General features: G+C 47.0%; 1 protein-coding gene and 1 long non-coding RNA gene across 14 annotated transcripts in view; one reads left to right on the top strand and one right to left on the bottom strand.

Moving 5' to 3' along the window:
* Positions 1-2,236: 2,236 nt before the first annotated feature.
* Positions 2,237-23,198, bottom strand: part of DEPDC5 (DEP domain containing 5, GATOR1 subcomplex subunit) — a 137,138-nt gene continuing 116,176 nt past the window's right edge. For all 13 annotated transcript variants that reach the window (XM_045067719.1, XM_045067779.1, XM_045067747.1 and 10 more), the window contains 8 exons: positions 22,770-22,902; positions 21,232-21,340; positions 19,738-19,962; positions 14,718-14,887; positions 9,243-9,414; positions 6,618-6,678; positions 3,177-3,259; positions 2,237-3,008 (listed from right to left, as the gene is read on the bottom strand). In XM_045067719.1, coding sequence (XP_044923654.1) covers positions 2,716-3,008; positions 3,177-3,259; positions 6,618-6,678; positions 9,243-9,414; positions 14,718-14,887; positions 19,738-19,962; positions 21,232-21,340; positions 22,770-22,902 — 1,246 coding nt within the window. In that variant the 3' untranslated portion in view covers positions 2,237-2,715. The remainder of the gene's footprint in view (positions 3,009-3,176; positions 3,260-6,617; positions 6,679-9,242; positions 9,415-14,717; positions 14,888-19,737; positions 19,963-21,231; positions 21,341-22,769; positions 22,903-23,198) is intronic.
* Positions 15,839-18,926, top strand: LOC106007236. The gene is made up of 3 exons (XR_001181873.2): positions 15,839-16,117; positions 18,398-18,555; positions 18,818-18,926. It is a non-coding gene; the product is annotated as an uncharacterized LOC106007236 (long non-coding RNA).

Genomic DNA, 23,198 nt, shown 5'->3' with positions numbered 1-23,198 from the left:
GCCATGTAGTCTCTAACAGGTGAGGAACCGCACTCGAGCTCTCACAGAACTAGAGCCAGAACACTCTAGCTCTCACAGCAAAGAAATGGCAGGGCTGGGCTTTAAACCCAGGTCCTCTTGGCCCCAAGCCTCCCGCCTCCCTCTCTCCACCAAGAAATGGTTATTCATATTTATACACCTGGTGTGGGGCCTCCGATCTGCATGGACACATCCCTCAATATCTAACCAAACCACATACTTCCTCAGGCTGGGCTCTCTCTGCATCTGAGCAGCAGGCACGGAGGGAGGTGGGTGGGCCTGAGGGACAGGTGGGAGGACTAGGTGATGGTGGAGTTGAAAGAGGATTGAGTTCTACTCCCAGATTCTGCCTTGGACAAATGGGTGGAAGGAGATGCTGGTCAGAAAGGAAGAATGTGGGGGAACCAGGTCTCAAGGGCACAGGTGTTTCAGGCCCAGCTCTGAAGAATGAGTGGCTAGCATTCTCGCTTATCAGCTGCCTTCTTCCACCAAATCACTGAGCCTTCTTTTCCTGGGTCATCTTTGGAAGAGGAGGGTGGAAAGTAGATCACTGAGGACCACACACGTCTGTGCCACATGATCTGATTCGGACAGGCACATCCATTGACAATCATGTAGGAATCATGCTGCCACATCCGGCAACAATCATGCAGGAAGCTGGATCAGAAACATGGCAAAGAGGACTTTCCATCCAGGAATGTCAGAACCACCGTTTGTTTACTGCTTGCCAGGTAGTAAGTGCTTTCATATACCTCTGTCTTCTGGTCCTCCTACCATCCTAGCAGACAGTTTCCCATTTTACAAATGAAGGGTATGGATGCTTAACAAAGAGTAAAGGTTTGTCTGAGGGAGGGGAAGGTGAGAAAGGGAAAGAAAATGGGATTTTTATCAGGGACCTATTCCTCACCAGAAATCAACCCATGTGCTTTCACATATATTAACAGATCTTTTCTTTCAAAATCTCTAAGTGTAGCGTAAATAGCTCCAATTTGAGGAAAGGCGTTCCATTAAGTAACTTAAGAACCCAGCGCGGGGAGATTCAGATGCAACACCCAGCCCCCAAGTCCTTGAGTCCAGAGTTCATTCATTCACTCCACATATTCAGCCAACCCCATTTCTCCAGCATTTGCTATTACACTGCATGTTTAGGAACAGAGACGAACAAAATAGGCAAGCTTCTGTCATGCTAGCATGGAAATGTGCCGAGTGTTGCCCGGGAAGTACAAGGTGCTGCAAGAAGACCTGACAGGTAGCCTACTGTGCTTTTCTAGAGAAGTACCACGTGAGCAGAGAGCAGATGAACGATGACCAGGAGTTAGCAAGCAGAGTGGGCCTGGAGAGGAGTGTTTTAAGCAACTGGGATAGCATGTGCAAAGGACCTGAGCTGCTAAAGAGTCTGTGATGTTCCAGGTGGTTGGAGGAACAGCCCAGGACAGATAGTACATGGCTATGTCTAGGATGTTTGAAGTTCAAGTTACCAAAGACGTCTAAGTAAGTGGCGGGCACGATCAGAGTGGTTCTTAAATAAGACTCTGACTGCCAGGTGGAGGATGGCCTGGAGGGAAAGCAGAGATGGGTTAGGGGCTCTCCTAGCCATGCAAGAGGAGGAGGAAGATGGAGGAGGGCTGCGCAGGGCTGGGCGCAGCAGCAGAAGGCTGGGAAGAAATGGGTGGCTTTGCAAGCTACTGAGGACAGAAATCAACAGGGCTTGTGTGGAGAGATGGAGGCGGAGGCAGTGGCAGTACCTAGTCATGCCCCGTTTGTCCCACAACCCCTCACCCCTGCTACTAGCAGGTTAGGGAAGGGTGCTGAGGCTGAGGCCCCACACTGAATCTTATCCCTTTAAGGAGTAGGTTCTAAACCTTGGCGTCAATAGAGACTCCCCCCCCCTTTTTTTTCAGAATGCCATGACATCTGCGTGCCACACCTGGGTTCACCCACTTAGCAAGATTCATTCTGACAGCACAAGCCTGCAGTTGCGCGTGGTACTATCTGCTCTGCTCACTAGGTCTGAAAGAAACTATTCTGTTCTTGCCCAAGGGCTTATGAAAAGACATCGTTCAGGAAATCCCCGGCCAGACTCTCCCAAGACAGTGAATTCAAAGTCCTCCTCACCTTCTGTGGCTGCCTCATTTGCCACCATGTCACTGCCAACAAGGCCCGACTGCCCAGCCGAGGATGGGATCGCCGCTGCCAGGAACAAGGCAGGGGCCAGAGATGCTGCATGTGGCACTTTATTCCTGCTTCTGATATGTACAGGTATATACAGTTGGTTTGAGCCTATGGTACACTATTTCACAAAACTATCTTACATCCTGTGCATACTTTTGGGCGGGAATCAGCAGACGGCTCCGAAAAGCCCACGGCTAGGGGAAAGAAAGGACGCTCTCAGGAGCCACCCCTTCTCCAAGGACATTCATGGGGGCTGCTCGCCCCCCTCCCCAGTACTGAGGTCCTCCCACGGACCATCTGGGCCTCCCACCTGCTCTCAGCACTCGTTTCTTCCCGAGTCTTTCTCCTCGAGGAGAAGAACATTTTGTTGGCGGGGCAGGAGGGAAAGCAGCAGCAATGGCCCCCACTCACGGACGGAGGCACTGCCGCCTGCTGCCCGGAGCCCCATTGCCCCTACTGGACTTGGACAAGAACAGAATCCTCCCTGTGCTTCGGCTGTGCTTCGGCCCGTGGTGCAGCCTGGCCTCACGGGGCACTGGCATGCATCTTCTCCAGGCAGCTCGTCCAGAACATAACCAGCCGGTTGTCGCGGTTGATGCAGAAGTCCGTGAAATCCCTGAGCAGCCGATCAGCAAACTTCTCGTCCCCTGTGGCACTAGAGCGCCATGTCTTGGTCAGCATGGTATTATAGGCCCAGTTGTAGCCAACCCGTTCCTCACAGAACATGTTCTGGTTGGTGGAGCTGGTGGAGTTCCGCCGCCGCCGCTGTTGTCCTGAGAACTTGCGCCTGGAGTAGGGCAGCTGCAGGAACACTGTTCCTGAGGAGCAAGGGGAGGCCCCATGTCACCACCACCAGGAGGGCTCCCCTACCCCTGGGCAGCTGCAGGGGCTTTGCAGACATAGGCTCAATCATGGGGAGAGGGTCTCGTGCACAGGCTCCCGCCACAGGAACCCACCTACTCCACATTTTGCCTAGAGTGTCTCACCTGTAACATGGATGTATTGAGGCTTGTTCTCAGCGGGGAAGTTAAAAGCAGAAGCGGAATATTTATCTTGCACAAACCCAAACCTAAGAGAAGCACAGGAAGACACACAGATTAGGGCCTCCTTAGCTAAAGGGACAGGGAGAGCAGATGTGGCTAATAGGACTTCCTGACAGCCTGAGCTACAGGGACCTGGGAAAATTTCTTCCAAGATTGAACACTCAAGCTTCTGGTTTTTGCCCTCACCAGACCTCCTCCCACAGGCCTCCCGTCATCTCCAGGTGGGGAAGAGCCCTCACACCAGCTGCACTCCACATCCAGCCCAGTCTCTGCCCCTCCACCTGTCCAGTCAGTCCCTCCCCTGGGCGCTGTTGCACTGCCCCATCCTACCCCTCTGCTCTCTCTCTCCCTAGAATCCACACTGGGTCCTTCACCATGCTGAGTTCCCACCCACACGATGACAGGGGGAAGGTGCTTATCTTTTTTTTTTTTTTAAAGATTTTTATTTATTTATTTGACAGATCACAAGTAGGCAGAGAGGCAGGCAGAGAGAGAGAGGAGGAAGCAGGCTCCCTGCTGAGCAGAGAGCCTGATGCAGGACTCGATCCCAGGACCCTGGGATCATGACCTGAGCCTAAGGCAGAGGCTTTTACCCACTGAGCCACCCAGTTACCCTGGAAGGTGCTTATCTTAATTCATCTTAGCCACACCTCTTTCCCTTAGTTCTAAGCACATAGTGGGTTCTCAAAGAAAGCTCTTAGGTGAAATGGAATGAAACCTCTTAACTGAAATCCTCTTCTTAAAAACGAGGAACGAAATCTGGGGCTCTCTGCTTCGCTGCTCCATTCTGGAAATGGGCAGCAGGAGCCACTTTTCATCTGTGACTTACTCGATTCTGCTTCCCATCTATGGTTTATTCTATTCCGGGTTTTTCTATTTCCATCAAACACATTTATTACAGCTCTACCTGTTAACTGCTGAAAAGGACGTGTTAACAGATGTAGCTCCCGCCCTGAGTCTGAGAGGTTTATGTAACGAAACGCAGTGATGTGGGCAGAACTAAAGGAGGTAAAGCACCTGTTTCCTTCCATTGCATTCTCTGTATAAGCCGCCAGCTTTACACCGGCTTTCAATAACTATTTATCAAGAACACATGAAGTCAAATATGCAAGTTAAATGGATCAGCTAACATGCACAGCAAGCCCCATCATCTATAGGCTGATTCTATCATGTGTAAGAATGGCTCTGGATTTTGCCTTTCTTCCCCTCTACTTTTCAACCAAGGCTGTTTATTTACTCAGCATGGATCAGCCTGACCAGAATTTTCCTTCATTTCTTCCTTAGGTCACCAGGGAAGACCTTTAATTTTTTTTTTTTTAAGATTTTATTTATTTATTTGACAGAGATCACAAGCAGGCAGAGAGGCAGGCAGAGAGAGAGGAGGAAGCAGGCGCCCCCGCTGAGCAGAGAGCCCGATGCGGGGCTCGATCCCAGGACTCTGAGATCATGACCTGAGCCGAAGGCAGTGGCTTAACCCACTGAGCCACCCAGGCGCCCCAAGACCTTTAATTTTAAAACGGCAATTAACCACATAGCACTTGGCTCCTTCATTGTCCACTTGGGAAACATTCGAGCAAGGACTACAGCAAAGGTAGGGTTGGGGTGGGGCGCACCCAACCCATCCAGAAAAATATGAAGGAGCTGGGGAGCCACAGTAGGGAAGCTGGGGAAGGTCCAGGGAAGCTGGACCAATTTCTTCCTCTTCTTCCTTTTTTATAGATTTTTACTTACTGGACCAGTTTCTAACTCTTTCAGAAATGAACCTTATAGGTGGGCTAATGTTTCATTTCAGAGCCACCTTCCAATCTAGAGTCCCCCACGTGCAAAAGCTACTCTGGGCAAGGCACTTTGCTAGGTGCTGTAAAGGGAAACAAAAATGAGAAAAATGCATACCCTTGTCCTCCAGGGGCCCCTACATTAGGGTAACAGATGGACAGAGTGTGTTGGGAAAAAAGGGAAAGAGAGATTGAGAGAGCAGGGACCTGGAATCTGTGGTAGAACATGGCTGATCGATGGAGGAGGGGGTGGGGTTTAGAGGAGAATGTGGGGGTAAGATATAGGTAAGGACGGTGGGTCCAGGTGGGGAAGGGACCACGATGTTCAGGTGCAGGGACACTAGCAGAGTCCATGCTGTGATTCGTGGGGATGGGACAGAAGACATGAAAAAAATCAAAAGGCCATGTCCCAAGTGACATGTAGCCAGCAAAATCCAATTACCACCCAATGATATCATCCAAGGGAAGCATCAGACCTGCTTATAAATTCATCGGTCAGCTGGGGTCTTCCTAATGATACCTACTGTCTACCCAGGGCTTCCTAGGTACAGGGAACTCTGGAGAACCCTCCCAACAACCCAGCGAGTGGTGAGAAAATGAAGGTGAAGCAGTTCCAGAACTTGCTCAGCTGCATGCTGGTGGAGGCAGAGGTGAGCCAGGCCTCTCTGCTTTCTGGATTAACACCCTTTGCCACCCACCCACTGTGCTGCCCACCTTCTGCCCCGAGTCAGCACCCTCTCCTGCTGGAAGAAAGAAGCCAGTCTGTGGTGGGCCGGGGCGGGAGTGGGGTGTGAGATGGGGTGGTAACAGCTGAATAAGGAGATGGCAGGACATTGCAGACAGTGATGAGAGAGAGGATTATGGAAGTGGGAATGGAGGACTTGCTTCTGCCATGATTAACACGAAGCAGCAAATGAACACTGAGTGGCGCATTCTAGAGACAAAGCTGGACTGGCCTCAGGGCAGCTAAGCCCAGGGAAGCCCCTCCCTGGCACAAATCCTAGTGCCAGTAAATACCCATGGACTTGGGAGCCTGGGTGGCTCAGTGGGTTAAGCCTCTGCCTTCAGCTCAGGTCATGGTCTCAGGGTCCTGGGATCAAGTCCCACATCGGGTTCTCTGCTCAGCGGGGAACCTGCTTCCTCCTCTCTCTCTGCCTGCCTCTCTGCCTGCTTGTGATCTCTCTCTGTCAAATAAATAAATAAAATCTTAAAAAAAAAAAAAATACCCATGGACTTATCCATTGCTTTTTAACCCCCATTATCTTCTCAGCATATATCAAGGGGCTCTTGAAGCATTTTATAGTTTTTCATCTCATGTCATCTGCCTGACAGCTTGGCTCAAAGTCTTGCTGGAGGCTAAGGAGGAAGCTCTATGCTTTCTGCTCAACTGGAAGATGGTAATGTGGTCTGAGAAACAACAGCTATAGGAACTGGAGGGGTAATTCTTATCTTTGAAACCAAGGCAAAGGGTCCTGTAGGGTATCGGCAGCAAGTCGGTCTTTGGTGAACTAGATCCACTTCCCCAGAAATGAAACAAACTGGGTTTGGGTCGACTACTCACAACAGTCACTAACGCCCTCCCATGATGCCCTCCTACTAAGGGACAAACCTGTGTGCAATGGCTTCCTGGAAAAGGTGCATTCGATCCCAGTATGTTTCCGGTTCAAAGCCTGAAAGAAGAAAAAAAAAATGCCAGGGTGCGATCCCAAGGTTTTTAAGTTTCCCTGGATCTGGACTTCTGTATCCTTCACTTCTCTTGGCCATTCCTCCCCTCTGAGCTTCAGTCCAGCTTTTCCACACTAACCACTTTTGGGACACCAGCCTCCGTCCCAAGGAACAAAGGCGCATTCTCACCACCACTTCCCTGAAGCTCTATCAGGGTCTAGAAAGGCACTGAATAGGAGTCCTCAGCAACCAGTGTGAGCTACCAGAACTCGAGGTAAGACTCATTCTAATGACTTCCTATGCGCAAAGTGGAAAGGAACATGACATTAAAAATACCAACAGAAGATAAGCTTTAAATGCATGTTATCTGCTTCTAAGGAGAAAAGAAAAAAAATTTTACTACCCATCTTCAATTTCCCTACAAGAAAGACAATGGTACAAGCTCTATTTTATGGGTGGGGAAACTGAAGTAAATAAATATTAAAAATTATTTTTGGAAAAGTGACGGGCTAGGGAGGGCAGGGGAGCAGACAAGAGCCTTCCTCCATCGCCCATATCATGGCTCCAGCCTCGCTCCTTCTGCATCACTGGTGTGAGGACCAAAAGCTGAGGAGGAGGTGGAGGGCTGAGGCAGGCTGTCGCTTGGCAACAGGCAACAGGCCAGCACTGCTCTTGGGACTGAGACGCTGAGGGCTGGAGGAGCAACTGCACAAGATATCCTGAAGAATAGGGGCGCTCTCTCTACTCTCTCTACATTTGGAATTTTCTATCTAGAATACATTTGAGGGCTGCAGGCAACTAAAGAGCAAATAAGAAAAAATACTTCAGCCTTAACAGGTAAAAACAAAGAGCAGATTCCTTGTCAGATTTTTAAGCTTTGGAATCCACTGTTATTGGAAGGGGAGATCACAGGAAGAGAAGCAGCATGGATGCAAGAAAATTGATTTTTAGATTCACGCCCTTATTGCTTTAAACTAGGACTCCTTTCTTCAGCTGTAACCATGGCAACTAACAGAGGATGTTGGTCTTGAAGCCTTGGTTACAACAGGCAGGGAAAACCAGCAGCTCATACAAAAATGTCCTCCAATGCCAGCCTTGCCAGCAATCCTGTGCTGTCACAGTGAAGGTGGAAAACCCCAGAAGGGCTGGCTGGTGTGGGGGACGTGTCTCCTGAGCATATTAAAAACAGCAGCATGAGGCGGTTGTCTGGCTTGAAATCATCAGATACGAATAGAATCATGTGGCATTTCAGGACCACAGTGGTCCTCTGTCAGCCACTGGGAGATTACATGAGAAGGGGTGTGTGTGTGAGTGTGTGTATGTATGTGTGTATGTGTACAGCACTGTGTCAACTCTACAGATCATGGGATCTATAGCCTCCAGGGGTTCTGTGGGACCTGACTCAAACCCTAACCATCACTGAAAACAGTGTCTGTATAAAAACGTCTTCTGAGACGTAAACAAAGAATATACAGATGGGTCTTTGGAACACAAGCTGTTTGCATCCCCGGGCAGCCTTTTCACAGGAAAAGTGTGGCAACATTTAGTGAGGCCTCCCTGATCTAGTAAGACCTCTCACCCCTGGGCTGCTTCTCTCCTTCCACCATTACACAGACTAACACAGGCACGGGAAGAAACCATCTCCCTCACACCAAAAAATTCTTCATTTCACATTTATAATGTCTACATCTGAGAAACGAAAAGGCTACTGACATATTAGCAGCAATTCTAACTTTTCATTTTCAAAAAGGTCATTTGTCAGCTCACCAAGAGCTCTGTAGGGGCTATTTATATGTTCATCAAAATGAGCAATTAATTGGGGATAAATAATGTGCCATGTGAAGTAAGACTCGTCCTCTGATCTGTCCTACACCTACCCTCAGAGATCTGTGGAGCAAGGGCGGAGCAGCAAGGCAGCACCACCTACTCCCTGCCTCCGCCCACTCCCAATTCCCCCTGGACTGACAGTCCTGTCCCAGGGGAAAGGCTGTCCTCAGAGTCCTGCTGTCCTCCTCCGAGCCCCCTTCTGCTCTGTCTTCCCTGAGACGCTGGACTCGAGCCACATGTGTGTACCAGGTGCTGACACACTGCAGCTTTGCACAATAGAATGCTGGATCCTGTTTTGCATTCAATGCCCCCCCCCCACTTTTTTTAGTCCGTTTGCATGAAATAGCAAATTCAAGCCTCCCATAAGGTTCAAATTCCCACAGTCCTAAGCCAGTTAGGCTAGAGCACGGAAAGGAGAGTGTGGGGAGAATACCAGAGCTACTCGTGATTTACAGTGTCTCACACCCTCTCCTACCATCTGCTCCCGGCCTCACAAGGGTCTTCCTGAGTTGGCAAGGCAGTGTTCAACTTGACATGCTCTCATTTGAGGAATAAGGAATTTAAGGCATTAAGTGACTCGTGCAGGGTTACCCGGACACTAAGTAAAGAACCAATACGAGACCCAGATCTTTTCAGCCCCCTTGTCCAAAGGCTCCCTCTGTGCACTGGCCTAGAGGGATGGCCTTGGGGGAGGGGGGGTCTTATTCATGGAGACAGAACATCCAAGGAGAGTGTCTCTTACTATCAAACAAGTGCTCACTGCCCTCCTTGAGCAGGCAGCTGGTGTTGAGTGGAATGAAGAGCTGTGCTCGAAGCGGATCGCCATACAGGTAACTGGGCAGCGCAAAGGGACCCTCCAGAACAGGGACCAACAAAAAGCCGCAGGAAGTGGCTTTGCGATGCCAACCCTGGACCTGGTGGAAAGCACAGAAACAGAGTCATCTCCAAGTGAATTCAGACAAGAGAAAATACTTCCTAGGGAACGAGGCTGCCACCGTGGCGGCATACGTATTGATTGGCGTGTTCATTTATTCATGTTCACTGGCTCCAAACTGGTCCTGGTCAGGAAACAGCACAGTTTGCTCCTCTGACAGATACTTGAAGAACTGTGAGTTAAGTGGTTCCTCCTCCCAGTGCAAGCTTCGGCAACTTCAGTGTTTCTTCTGGGAGGAAGCGACAGGAGAGAGCTATTTCTTGCCTCCTAAATGGCCTTCTCATTCTATAGGACGTTGGAGGAAGGTCACAGGATATAAGTTAAGTCCTTCTAAATTTGTCCTTTATCAAAAATTTACTAAGACCAAAGTATCAAATAGGAAAACAATCCACTCAGGCTGGCTGGAAGGGACATGACGCAGGGCACAAGATGACTGTGGTGGCCTCTGGCCAAAAGTGATAAGCCCTGACCTGGTGGAATGAAAGTCTCTCTCCGGCAAACTCCCAAAAGCCGTCTGTCCAAAGACTCTGAACCAAAGTTAACTGGGGCAGCGAGACAAACCTCCCCATCAGTACCATTTCCTTAGAGAACAATGGCAAATTTCTACATCTTAAGATACTTTCTAGGGGCGCCTGGGTGGCTCAGTGGCTTAAAGCCTCTGCCTTCAGCTCAGGTCATGATGCCAGAGTCATGGGTTCGAGCCCTGCATTGGGCTCTGCTCAGCGGGAAGCCTGCTTCCTCCTTTCTCTCTCTGCCTGCCTCTCGGTCTATTTGTGATCTCTGTCTGTCAAATAAATAAATAAAATCTGTAAAAAAAAAAAAAATACTTTCTGAACCATAAAGCTACATATATTAAAAAAAAAACCCTCATGTATGTGGCTTTGGCATACAGATGAGGTATGTGTCAAATGTTATTTCAAGGGACGCCTGGGTAGCTCAGTCACTTAAGCGTCTGCCTTTGGCTTAGGTCATGATCCCACAGTCTTGGGATCAAGCCCTCCATCAGGCTCCCTGCTCAGCGGAGTGTCTGATTCTCCCTCTGCCCCTCCCCTGCTTGTGCTCCCAGTCTCTCTCTACTATAAATAAAATCTTAAAATATATAAATACGTGTGTGTGTATTTATTTATTTAGCTATTTATTTTGAGCGATAATTTAATTTAAATAGATACGGTTATGTTAAAAATTGAAGGGGACCACTCTTAGCTTTTTTCCCTAGAAACAGTCATAACAACAACACATCAACAACAAAAACCAAGATTTCTGTTTCACCAAAATAATCTTTCTTTTTTTTTTTTTTTCCTTAAAGATTTTATTTTTAGGGGTGTCTGGGTGGCTCGTGGGTTAAGCCTTTGCTTTCAGCTCAGGTCAGGATCTCAGAGTCCTGGGACTGAGCCCCACATCGGGCTCTCTGCTCAGGGGGGAGCCTGCTTCCCCCCCTCTTCTCTGCCTGCGTCTCTGCCTACCTGTGATTTCTCTCTGTCAAATAAATAAATAAATCTTGAAAAAAAAAAAAAAGAAAAGATTTTATTTTTAAGTAATCTGTACACCTAACACAGGGCCCATACCCACAACCTCAAGATCAAGAGTCGCGTGCTCTACTAAGCCAGTCACGTGCCTCTGACCAAAATAATTTCTAAGGCTCTTTTTATTTTATGTCATATTTTAAAATATGTCATATTTTAATATTACAAAAGACATTACAATATTATAAATATTACATATTATAAAATTACATAATAAATTGTAATTTATAACAAATTTGGACACTCCCTTAAAATAATAATTAATCTACGCTACAGATTTCTGAAAACTTAAAAAATACTGTTGACCTTTGAACAACACAGGGATTAGGGGCATTAACACCCAATGCAATAAAAAAATCTGAGTATAACTTTTGACTCCCCAAAAACTTAACTAATAGCCTACTGTTGACCTTACCAATAAGAAAGGCAATTGATTAGCATATATTTGTATATTATGGGTATTATATACTGTATGCTTACAATAATGTAAGTTTGAGAAAAGAAAACATTATTAAGAAAATCATAAGAGAAAAATACATTTATAGTACTGTATTGTATATACTTTAAAAATTTGATTTAAGGGGCGCCTGGGTGGCTCAGTGGGTTAAGCCGCTGCCTTCGGCTCAGGTCATGATCTCGGGGTCCTGGGATCGAGTCCCGCATCGTGCTCTCTGCTCCGCGGGGAGCCTGCTTCCCTCTCTCTCTCTGCCTGCCTCTCTGTCTACCTGTGATCTCTGTCTGTCAAATAAATAAATAAAATCTTTAAAAAAAATTTTGATTTAAAAATCAAACCCCTGCTATTCAAGGGTCAAATCTGTAATGATAAAGGGATTAGCAGCTTTCAGTGGGTTTTACATGAATTGGTGTGAAAAGTGTATTTTTAAAGACAGTTGCTATACTCCCCGGGGGAGATACTCTTCTTCCCGGAACTGTGACTATACGTGTGCATCTATGAATGTTATGGTCATGTTGTTTGAGATAGGATTATCTGGTAGGGCTTCCAAGGAGAAGGCTTAGTTTACCAGGTCAGAGGGTTAGTTCTGCCTGGAGGAAGTGGTTTATCCCAGTGTCAACTGGCTGGAGAAGAGCCAGTGTCCTCTGAAAGCTGAGCCAGACAGGTGGCTTGGTGTCTTTTTTTTTTTTTTTTTTTTTTAAAGTAGGTTCCCTGCCCAGTGTGGACCACAATGTGGTGCTTAAACTCATGACTGTAGATTGAGACCTGAGCTGAGATCAAGAGTCACATGCATAACCAACTGAGCCACCCAAGCATTCTGCGGGGCATCTCTTTTGATTTGGACCTTGAGAATGTTCCAGTGTTGCAGGGAAGGGGTCCACAGAGGCACTAATGCCATGCAGAGGCAGACTGGGGATGGGCAGGCAGAGAAAAAGACAAATCTCTTCCCCAGGGTATCATGCCCTGTGGGACAAAACTAGGCTTCTGAGCCCTGCAGAGAAAAACAATATGCGGCCAGCTGATGCCATGCTCACTCTCTTTGGTCATATCTTAGCTTTCTGTAAAGTCTTCCTGAACCTTTTGGTTGCTCTCAGCAAAGCAATGAGATGCTTGCGCCAATGTAGGAGGACAGCAGGACTCCGTTAAAGCCACAGAAAAGCATTCTTCTGGGTTGAAGGGGAGAGTGTATTAAAGGAGTGGCAGGCTGCAAAGATGGTTCAAGAGGGCACCTGGAAGATTCTGACTGCCTGGTTAAGGAGGGCTTGTTCTAAAGACATTGGGACCAGCGATGGCAGTGGCCAGGCTGCTCTCTCAGTGCGAGCAGTGAGTGACCCGATTAGACAGACCGGCCAGGCTGACTAGAAGGACAAAAGACAGAAGACCAATTAGAAGACAGCTTCTCAGCTTTGGCACTCAACTTTGGCTGGTTAATTCTTTGTCGTTGAGGCTGTCCTATGTAAGGTGTTATAGAGTGATGCGCAGTATCCCTGGTGTCTACCCCACTAGACACCAATGGCACTCTTCAACCATTAGTGTCAAGTAAAAATGTTTCCAAATGTTACCAAATGCTCCTACGGGGACAAAATCACACTCTCTCCCCCAACCCGACCCCTGTTGAGAGCTAGAGTTAAAGGCAGTGATGGCCACTGTCAAGGGGCTGGTTAAGTAAACAATGATACAGGGGCACCTGGGTGGCTCAGTGGGTTAAAGCCTCTGCCTTCAGCTCAGGTCATGATCTCAGGGTCCTGGGATCAAGCCCCACATCGGGCTCTCTGCTTGCAGGAGCCTGCTCCCCCACACCTGCCCGTGCCTGCCTCTCTGCCCACTTCTGGTCTCCATCTGTCAAATAAATAAATAAAATCTTAAAAAACAAAAAAAAAGTAAACAATGATACACACAAATAACAGAATATTCTGTAGCACTTAAAAACAATGAAGCACATTGTTTGAAACACAACAAAGCAGACTTATTTAAACCCATACTGAGGATACAGTAACAGAACAAAAATAGTAATAGTAATAGCAATAGCAATAGTAATAGTAGTAGGACAAAAAACACATTGCAAATACAGTTGGCACTTGAACAACACAGGTTTGCATAGGTCCACTTACACGTGGGTTTTTTTTTTTTATAAACAGAGGACTATAAATGCATTGTCTCTTCCTTATGATCTCCTTAATAACATTTTCTTCTTCCTAGTTTACTTTATTGTAAGAATACAATATATAATACATATAGCATACAAAATGTGTTAATCAACTGTTTATGTTACCTTTAAGGCTGCAGGTTAAGAGTACCCTATTAGTAGTTAAATTTTTGGAAAGTCAAAAGTTTTACTTAAATTTTTGACTGCATAGAGTCAGCATCCCTGATACCCCTGCTGTTCAAGTGTCAACTACAGTATTCCAAGCTACCATAGCTGTTAAAAAAAAAAAATGGTAACAAGGATTTGTATGTGCATATACTATCTCTGGAAGTACACTCAACAAAGTGGTGGGGTGGCTGTTTTTATTTATTCATTAAAAAAATGTTTTTTAAGTTTTTGTTTTGTTTTAAGTAATCTCTACACCCAATGTGGGGCTCAAACCCACAACCCTGAGATCAATCTACTGACTGAGCCAGCCAGGTGCAACAGGGGGCTGCCTGTATTTTTTTCTTCAAATTTTCATTTAAAATTCTAGTTAGTTAACATAGAACATAATATTGGTTTCCGGAGTAGAATTTAGTGATTCATCACTTACATAGAACACCTCGTGCTAAACATAAGTGACTTCCTTACTACCTAACACCCATTTAGCCCAACCCTTACCCACCTCTGGGTGGTTGCTTTTAGATGGAAATCCCTGGAAACGGGGTAAGGGTGGGGGAAGGATTTACTTTTCACTCGAGACCAGGGATTCTCAACTGAGGGCAATATTCCTCCTCCCTGGGGACATGCAGCATTATCTGGAGACATTTTTGGTTGTCCCAAGGTGGGCATGCTCCTGGCATTTAGGGTAGAGGTCCTAGATATTGCCTAACATCCTACGATGCACAGAACAGCCCCACTCAACAGAGAATTATCCCTCTCTAGATGTCAAGAGAAGGCTGACAAGGCTGAGAAACCCTGACCTAGTTCTTTGTTGACTGTCTCAATTTTTTATTGTGTTTAAATTTTTTACAAGGCTATTCCAAACAGTCCAGGTGAAAGGTAATCGGAGCCTGAACCCAAGGGGGAAAAAATAGTGACACAAATCTCTACCAAGCATCCACTGTGCCCCTCGGTAAGGTGAGCCAAGGCCCTGACCACAACACAAGGAGGCTCACCATCTCGAAGAGGACTGCGGCAGTCACAGCCATCCAGTGGAGCTTGATCTCAAAGGCCGCATTCAGGGAGAAGTTGCCATGATAGTAACAGCTACACCACTCCAGCCGGTCTGTGCGGTTGTTCACGTCCACGTCCAGGGTCACAGTCCTCTGCTCTGGGACAGTGGCAGCTACATCAGCACATTGAAGGGACCCCGAGAGAGAGAGGGAGAAGAAAGACTGGGATGAAGTGGAAGAACAAACAGCTAAGCATCCAGATACACATCTGCAGAATCACCTACTCGAAAATCACAAATTCTAGAAGCTTCCTGAAAATCATCTAGTTCAGGGGTCAGTCAACTTTTCCTACATAGGGCCTGGTAATATGTTGGGTTTTATAGGCTCTGTGGTTTCTATTTCAGCCACTCAATCCTGCCATTGCAGTGCACTAGCAGCCAGAGACATGTAAATGAATAGGCCAGGCAGTGTTCCAGTAAAACTTTATTTACAAAACCAGAAAGATTTTTAGGGCAGTGAAACTATTCTGTATGATACTATCATGGTGGATACACATCCTTACACGTGCATCAGAACTCAAAATATACAACACCAGCAGTGAACTCGAATGTAAGCCAGAGGCCCGGGGGGATCCTTGTTAATGTAGGTTCACCAACGGTAACAAACGCCCCACTCTGGTGCAGGGCATAGACAGTGGGGGAAGGCTGCGCATGTGCTCGGGCGGGGAGTATATGAAAACTCTGCGTACTTTCCACCCAACTTTGCTGTGAACCTAAAAGTGCTCTAAAAATAAAGTTTATTACACAACAAACAAACAAACAGATGGTAGTCCAGATTTGGCCGGTTAAGCCATAGTTTGCCTCCCCTCATTGGCTCCAACTCCTTCATTTGCAGATGAGGAAACAGCAGCCCATGAAGGAGAAATGCCTTGACCAAGATCAGAGTCAGAACCTCAGCCAGGCTGAACCCCAGATCTTCCCCCTCCAGTGACCCACAAAGGGACACCATGGGACAGACAGCCCAGACCACAGTGAGGAGGAGGAAGTCTCGTTTTTCTGGTTTCAGCCCAGGAAGACAATAGTTCTAGAATCTTTTCTCAAGCATCGAAACCTCATAATGAATTTCAACACCCTGTTCCATCAACGGCATGTTGCTCAGATTCTACACTAGTATCCAACTAGCTCATCCTATCTGGAATTCTTGCTCAGAAATCCTGTTCAACCCAAGATAGGGATGTTTTAAGGATGGATCAATCAAGTTCCTGACCAGACTGAAGGCCTGAAGGAGGCTCAGAAGTAATGGAAAGATCAGGACTCTGCTCTGCCTGATTGGGCAGTGCCAGACGTCGGGTTTCTACAAACTATTATCAGCTCCTCATTCTCCTCAGCCCCATGAATCCAAAGGTATCCCATTATCTGAAGCCATCAGCTTAGTTCTGGGTTTTGCAGGTAGAAGCCCTGAGTGGCTTTTACCACTGACAAGGATAAAATGGCTCTTGAATCAGCAATTTTAATCAGCTCCTGCTGAGCAGCAGTGGAGCTACAGCCAGGATGCTGAATGGCCCCGGGGTGGACTGATATTCAGCTGCTGGGTATACAGCTTATCATGCTCACATAGCCAGAATGTGCAAAATGGGAAATGTTCTTCCTTTGGAGTTGGAAGGTCTATGCTCGGCCATTCAGCCAGGTGCCCCTGAGGACAGGGCTTCAGCTCTAATGGTTTAGTTCCTCATTTGCAAACTGAGGTGGTGTCCACCCAGCTGCTTCCTGGAGGAGGGTTGAGGATCAAGGAAAACATGGCTGCCAGGAGGTTGCAGACTACCCCCCCTCTTTCCTTCTTCTTTAGCCACCCCACTTGAAACCCTCCTGTTATTCCTTCCTCCCCCATTTAAGCCACAAGCTCAGCAATGCTCAATATGAGGCATTGCCATGACTCCCATGGGCACTGCTCAGCCACCTGGGACACTTGAGGCTAAAGAACATGGTGGCTTCAATGCTAGAAGTCTCATCAGAACTAGTTTCTGTCTCGGCCTTGTGTTCCTGATTCATGGCCCAACCACAGTAGCCTTTTACTTAATAGCCCCAATCAAAGGAATAAAGCTTTGTTCTCTCGTCTTGGATGGGGTAGTCCTCCCGAGGGGGAAAAGCCAGGGTCACAACAGAAAGGGCACTCAGTAAACACCAGCAGAGAACCTCACACATCTCCTCTCTCCCATCTGGCATATTCAGTTCAGAATGGCCTAGTCTGAGGAAGCCCAAGGAAGTGTCCCGTTCAGCCAAGTGGTTACAGGCTCAAGATACCACTAGCTTTCACTACTTCAGGGATGAGATTCGACAGTATAGACATGGCCAGTAGGCTAACAATGCTGACAAAGGTTTAGGCCCCAGCTGTGCTGCAGCTTCCAGCAAGTTCTCTGAATCACTCCTTAGTTGCATAAGAACAAACTTACTCACCTTGGGACAGTGAGCTACACTGAGTTGCAGTAAACAGGGGCAAACCCAGAGGAGGAACAGGCTGAGGGTCCTTGCCCCGGGTCACAGCAAGGGGGCTGACAATGAACTGGGAGGGGATGAGTGCCACTAGAGGAGGAGAGACTGCAGTCTCAGGTAGGGCACCAGAGATCAATAGTCACACCCAGAGCTGCCCCAAAATGGAAAGAGTAGTCAGTCACAGGAGTGAGTGCCGTGTTGGGGGTAGTTTTCAAGGAGTAGCTGGCTCCTCACTTATTAGGAGTGGGATGGAAACCATTCACACATCAGGGTTTGGACCGAGGTGTGTGGCAGCCTCTTCTGACCCTGAGACCCAGTGGGGTTATCAAGAAAAAACTGAGAAGTCAAGGGTGTGTGAGTGGGCTTAAGGGATACAGTGCTGCTTCTCCCTGGGTCTCAGATGCCCTTGTAGTTTCACAGGTAGGCGACAAATGACAACATGAGGGGAGAAGTGGGAGCCACCATGGGCCAGGGCAGACAGGACTGTGGCACCCATCAGAAATATCAGAATGTCTTTCTGCTAAGACAAGCAGATTTCCAACTAAGAATCTGAAAGGTTGGAAAAGGAACACGCCGAAAAAAACAGAAAGGGAAGCAGGTCATAAATGATACACACCTCTTCTTCCCCCTATAAACCAGATTAATTTTTTCTTTCCTGAGGGGGAAAAAACCAACACTGAGGACAGTCCAATTCAAAGATAACTCATCTTTCTCACTTAAGTAAATGTCTACATTCTAACCTGGAAAAAAAAAAAAAGGCTCGGAAGAAGTAGCTCCTATCCTAACACAGAGGTCTGAGGGGTGTTGCTAGATAGAATTAGCAGTGGTAAGAAACACACTTGTGGGGGGTGGGGGTTAACGGGAAAAGAAGCGGATGAATGAAATTCTACTATAATCCTGCGAGCCACTGGAAAACTAATGAAAGGACAGCTTCAAGAAAAGAGGCAAACATATGAAATTCCTTCTGGTTTCAGAATCAATGCCAACACCGTAACGCCCACATGCAAACCCCAAGTGAAGGACACCTGCTTAATAAACCACCTGATGAAGACCTAAATCCTCTCTTCCTCCTTACTCTCCCTTTGTTTTGAGAAGATGACTTATTTTTTCCATACGGTGCTCCTCTTTAAGTGCAATTTTTCTGAAGTAACTAAGAACCAAAGCTAAAATGAATAATCTGAATCTCACCTTAAGCTTAGGACTATGGCGGACAGGAGAGGGTTCCACCAGCCTGCTGAAGGAGGAGACTTTGTTAATGAGGATGTGCATATGCAGAAACTGTCAAGGAGCCTCCAAAACCAGAATGATGATGCAAAGAGGACAGTTCCCAAAGCAGTAACTCTGACCCAGGAGTAAGTGGGGACATTGGACAATGTCAGGAGATATTTTGCCTCACTGGGTGGTGGTGTGGAGGGCAGGGGGGAGGGGGTGGTGTGCTACTGGTAACTAGTAGGTAGGGAGTAGATGGCCTCTTTTTTTCCAAAAGACTTCAAGGAGGGGCAGAATTAAAAATGCAATGCAAGGAAGCGGGTAAGTTGTGACTACTGGGGTTAGGGGAGCCACTCTCTTCATAGTTTTGTCTTCTCCATGCCCCCCCCCAATTCTCTCACACAGTGCTGGGCATGCTGGGGTGAAGGTATAAGGCAAGGTTCAAAGCTACATCTGGACCCAAGTGAATCTGACGATCTGGAAACCATCATGACTCTTAGCATTTCCATTCTACCAGCTAGGTAAGAATTCTAATGAGCTGGGCATTTCCAGGCAAACTAGGCAGAAGGTGGAATTTCCCTGGAGTTTGATCTATGTCACATTTCCTCCCTTCTTTCCAGAGGTTTTTTAGGATCTCTCCAACCTGCCATTGAGGAAAATCTTGTGACTGCTTGCCTAGAGCATGCATTGCCTAAAGACGTTTACAGCCTAACCCACCAGTCCAGTCCTTGAGAGCAGAGGTCCCATTTCCTAACAGAGGTCACTACCATTCAATACGTGAATGTGCACCCCTATCTTGGAACTGCAGGCACCAAGGAAAGGAGGGAAGACTCCTAGTTTACATCCCTTGATGTGGTGAGCACATCTGGGGAAGAAAGCTGGAAGAAAGATTCATGCTCAGCCTCAGTGTCTGGAATGGATAACCTCTGAGATTCCTTTCTCTTCAGACATCCTAAGACACTAAGGTCCTGGGAAGGCTTCTGGCAGGTCCTAAACCAGGAGTGAGCAGCAGCTCACAAGCCCTGTAGTCTGGCTGCTTCTCGGGAAAAGTGGCCCCACTGTCTATTCTCTCCTGTTTATGCAGGTTTAGCACTGTGCCCTGATTTGAGAGTTCTTGGACACTGTTTCTTGGTTGGGATAATAACGATCTTGACCCCCTCAGGTCAGTGGGAGCTAATACAAGAGTCCACCTTGTGGACAGACTACCTGTATGACAGGCGCAGTGGCTCTAATCCTGGTCCATGTGGCATTGTCCCCTTGGCTGACTGCCCTTCTCCCTCAGCTCCCGGCATCATCCCCAGGCCCCATCTGAGCTGAGCACCTACCTAAAAGCGCAGCTGCCTGGCTTCGCCCTCCGAAGCTGCGGCTGAAGGAGCTGTGCCTGCTTGCATAGGAGGCTGGCCGGCTAGGCAGCCAGGGCAAGAGGAAAGCAGGAATCTCGGAGTGCAAGAGCTCTTCGGCCACAAAGGCCACCTCAAACCACTTGCGCTGGAAGCTGGCAAAGTCCTCCACTGCCGTTGTGTGCCAGGTGGTGGGTTGCTGCATGGCCACTGGGAAAAGCAAAGGGGAAAGAAAGTGCCCTCAGTACAAATGCTCATTTTTGTACCGATGCAGGGCTGAACCTTGAAAACACGATGCTAAGTGAGTGAAACCATACACAATAGGCCACATGTTATAGGGTGCCACTTGAATGAAATATCCAAAATAGGCCACTCCCTAGAGACAGGAAGCAGATCCCCCCAGGGGTGGGGTGGGGGAAGTTGGAGTTTGGCAGTGACTGTCACTGGATACAAGGGTTCATTACAGGTCCAGAAAACGATATGGACCCTAGACAGAGGTGGTGGGTTTGCACAACACCAGGAACGTACTAAATGCCAGAGAAGTGTTCCCATCAGAATGGTTCATTTTATGTTGCGTGAACTTTTCTTCAATTAAAAAAGATTTTCCTTCCCTCAGTTTCATATCTCTAATTTCAGAGCAGGTAACAGTAACCAGCTTTGGTTTTTTCCCCCCAACTTGAAGGTAAAATTGGTATTAGTCCAAGTGAGAATTTAAGGGGAGAGGTGGCCGTGGACATGCTATTGGGTACCAGGAAAAATCCTGCACAGATCCACTTCCGACATGTTCTTGGATAAAAAAGAGCACAGTGAAGGTGCTCGCCGCTTCATCAGACTCCCAAAACCCAGAGGCTGAGAAGCCAGTTGTCTGCAGGATGGGAGTCACCTCCAGCCAAGGTCCCTGTGGGTTCTGGGTGGACTAGAGTCATGGCTCTGAATCCTGGGTGCCTTAAGCACGACATGAGCTACCTCTGACCTTGCTGGAATGGGTTCCCTCTTGGAATTATGTTTTCTCATTAAAAGAAAAAAGTTAAAATGTATCTTAGAAAACTTGCTAGGATTTGATAGTCTTTCTGGGGTAAGAAATGGGGGTCTAGCAAGTAAAAAGTGCTGTAAGTTACAGATCAGACCCTGTCTATACTCAGAACCACCTGCACTGGATAGGGGCAGGAAGGGAGCACTATTACTCAAATTAGTAACCAAAAATGGCTAATGGGAACTTCCTCACACCAAGATCCCTTGGCCTCTTGTAGGTTTATCTTCCATCCACACCATTCTGACCAAGAACATACCATAGCTTTAAGAAATACTCGTCACTCTGGTTATGCGTAAATTAAGTACAAATGCTCAGAAAATTGACAGATCTGTCTACTTAGAATACAAAGTCACACAAGGAACTCAAGAACCACCATCATTTGACAAAGCAAGTCACCAAGAAAAACACTTGCCCCCATGGGCAACAGCATTCACGTTATCTCTGACCTCGGTCAGGTTCTTTGTCCATGACTATCTTGTAGAAATAGAAGCCATAGATGAAGGTCCGCCAGACTTCACCAGATGCATGTGTGATGAGTTGCTCTTCCAGCATTTTCTAGAAGGAGACACATTGAAACTCTGAAATTACTGTGGAGGGACATCTTGAGGTGCAGCCCTCAGTTCCCTGGAGTCGAGGAAGTGACCAGAACATTAAGGAGACCCTACTCTTCACCCCCATCAGCCATGATGATTGCTCTAGGATAAATGCTGGACCTGATGTAAATTATATTACACAATTCAAAGGCTTATTATAGTATCATCAATTATTTCAAACATACAGGAAAGTATAAAGAAGATCCAGGTATACCCCTACCCAACTTCAACAAACTTAACATTTTGCTATATTGACTTCAGATTCTTTAATTAGAAGACAAAACAAAATATTCTGTGGACCCTCCCATGTCTCACTCCTCTTCCTCTCTCCCCAGAAATAAATGGTTAGTATAACATTATTCTCATGTATGTTTTTAATAATTTTATTATATGCACAAGGACTGATAGAGAATATGAGGTGTTTTTGTGAGACTGTAAATTTTAAATAAATGGCATAATACAATTATCAGTTTGCATATTGGATTTTCACTCAACATCATGCTTCAGACACTGTCCATGTTGTTAATGCATCCTTCATGCTCATTCATTTTAAGGGCTGTAGAAGTATTCTACCATGTAAAAAGGAAAATCTGATTTTCAGGGATGGGTAAAGGTCATGTAAAACAGCCTAATGAGACCCTCGAAGAGGGAAATGAAGATTGCGTGTTTATTCAAATCAGCTACTGATTTTATGTTTCAGGGATAAGTTAGCTGGGACTGTTTTCAGTGGGGGCCTCTGTGTGGACAGGACAGCATGAACCCCATCAGCCAACATGACCTTCCCTGTTCTTTTCCTCTCCTGTGTGATTCCAGTTCTGAACAGTGCCATTAAATTCAGCAAGTGTTTGCTGGGTGCCTACGGTGTGCCAAACAGCAGGGTGATTTGGAAATGGGAAGACAAGAGATAGCTCAGCCCTCAAGGAGCCCAGTCAAGGTGGGAAACAATGAAATGAGATAGGCAGCATCTTCCTTCTGTTGTGCTAAGTGCTCTGGCACAGTAAGACCAGGGCACCAGAAGGTCCCTGAGGCAGAGACCTGGATCCTGAATAAGAAGGAGGTAGCCCCGGGCGAAATGGGGGCTGGAGGTCAGAGAGAAGGCATTCCCTGGGAATCTTTCACAGACTCCTCCAACGTTCAAGAGCGCAGACTCCATCCAGAACACTTCAGTTCAGATGATAAATTCTGCTGGATTTTTAAGTCAAGGTATAGTGTCTTTCAAATCAAGACCTGCACGTTCATGGACTGCAGACAGGCTTTATATTTACTAAAAGCAGAGCCTTACCACAACTCACAGATCCCATTACTAGAAAGGACAGCTGCTTCAAAGACCAGCTCTGGTTTCTCAGGGGCCTGAGCAGACGGTCCTATGGGCCCTGCCAGTGCTGTCTCACCTGCATGATATCGATCGCCATCGCCTGTGTCTGGACGCCCTCCACGTTGTTCACCAGCCAGTGCACCACCTCTGCGCTGATGAAGCAGCACGGTGAGAGGCCCTTCTGTTCTGAGAGCAGCTGGACTCCCGTCCTGAATTGCAACATGGCAGGCAGGGAGCAGGGTATGTGTGCATGGTGGCAACAAGCAAAAGAGAAGGTGAGAAAGAAGGGACTCCCACTAGAGCATTTAATTTCTGAAGTAAGGCTCCACGCAGTATAATTTCTCTCACTATTCCTAAACCCACAGAAATCTGCAAGATCGGACAAAAGAAAGTGTTACGGGGGAAAAGGAGAAGATGAAGGAAGAGGAATCTGACACTTAAGAGAATTACCTATATGCATTGTACTAGGTAATTTACATAATTATTTCACTTAATCCTTACACTA

The sequence above is a fragment of the Mustela putorius genome, unplaced genomic scaffold, assembly GCF_011764305.1.
Source record: "Mustela putorius furo isolate JIRA1106 unplaced genomic scaffold, ASM1176430v1.1 tig00000081_pilon_pilon_pilon, whole genome shotgun sequence".
NCBI classification, from domain to species: domain Eukaryota; kingdom Metazoa; phylum Chordata; class Mammalia; order Carnivora; family Mustelidae; genus Mustela; species Mustela putorius.
Note: the sequence above shows the minus strand (reverse complement) of the source record. Positions and strands in the feature narration are given on the sequence as shown.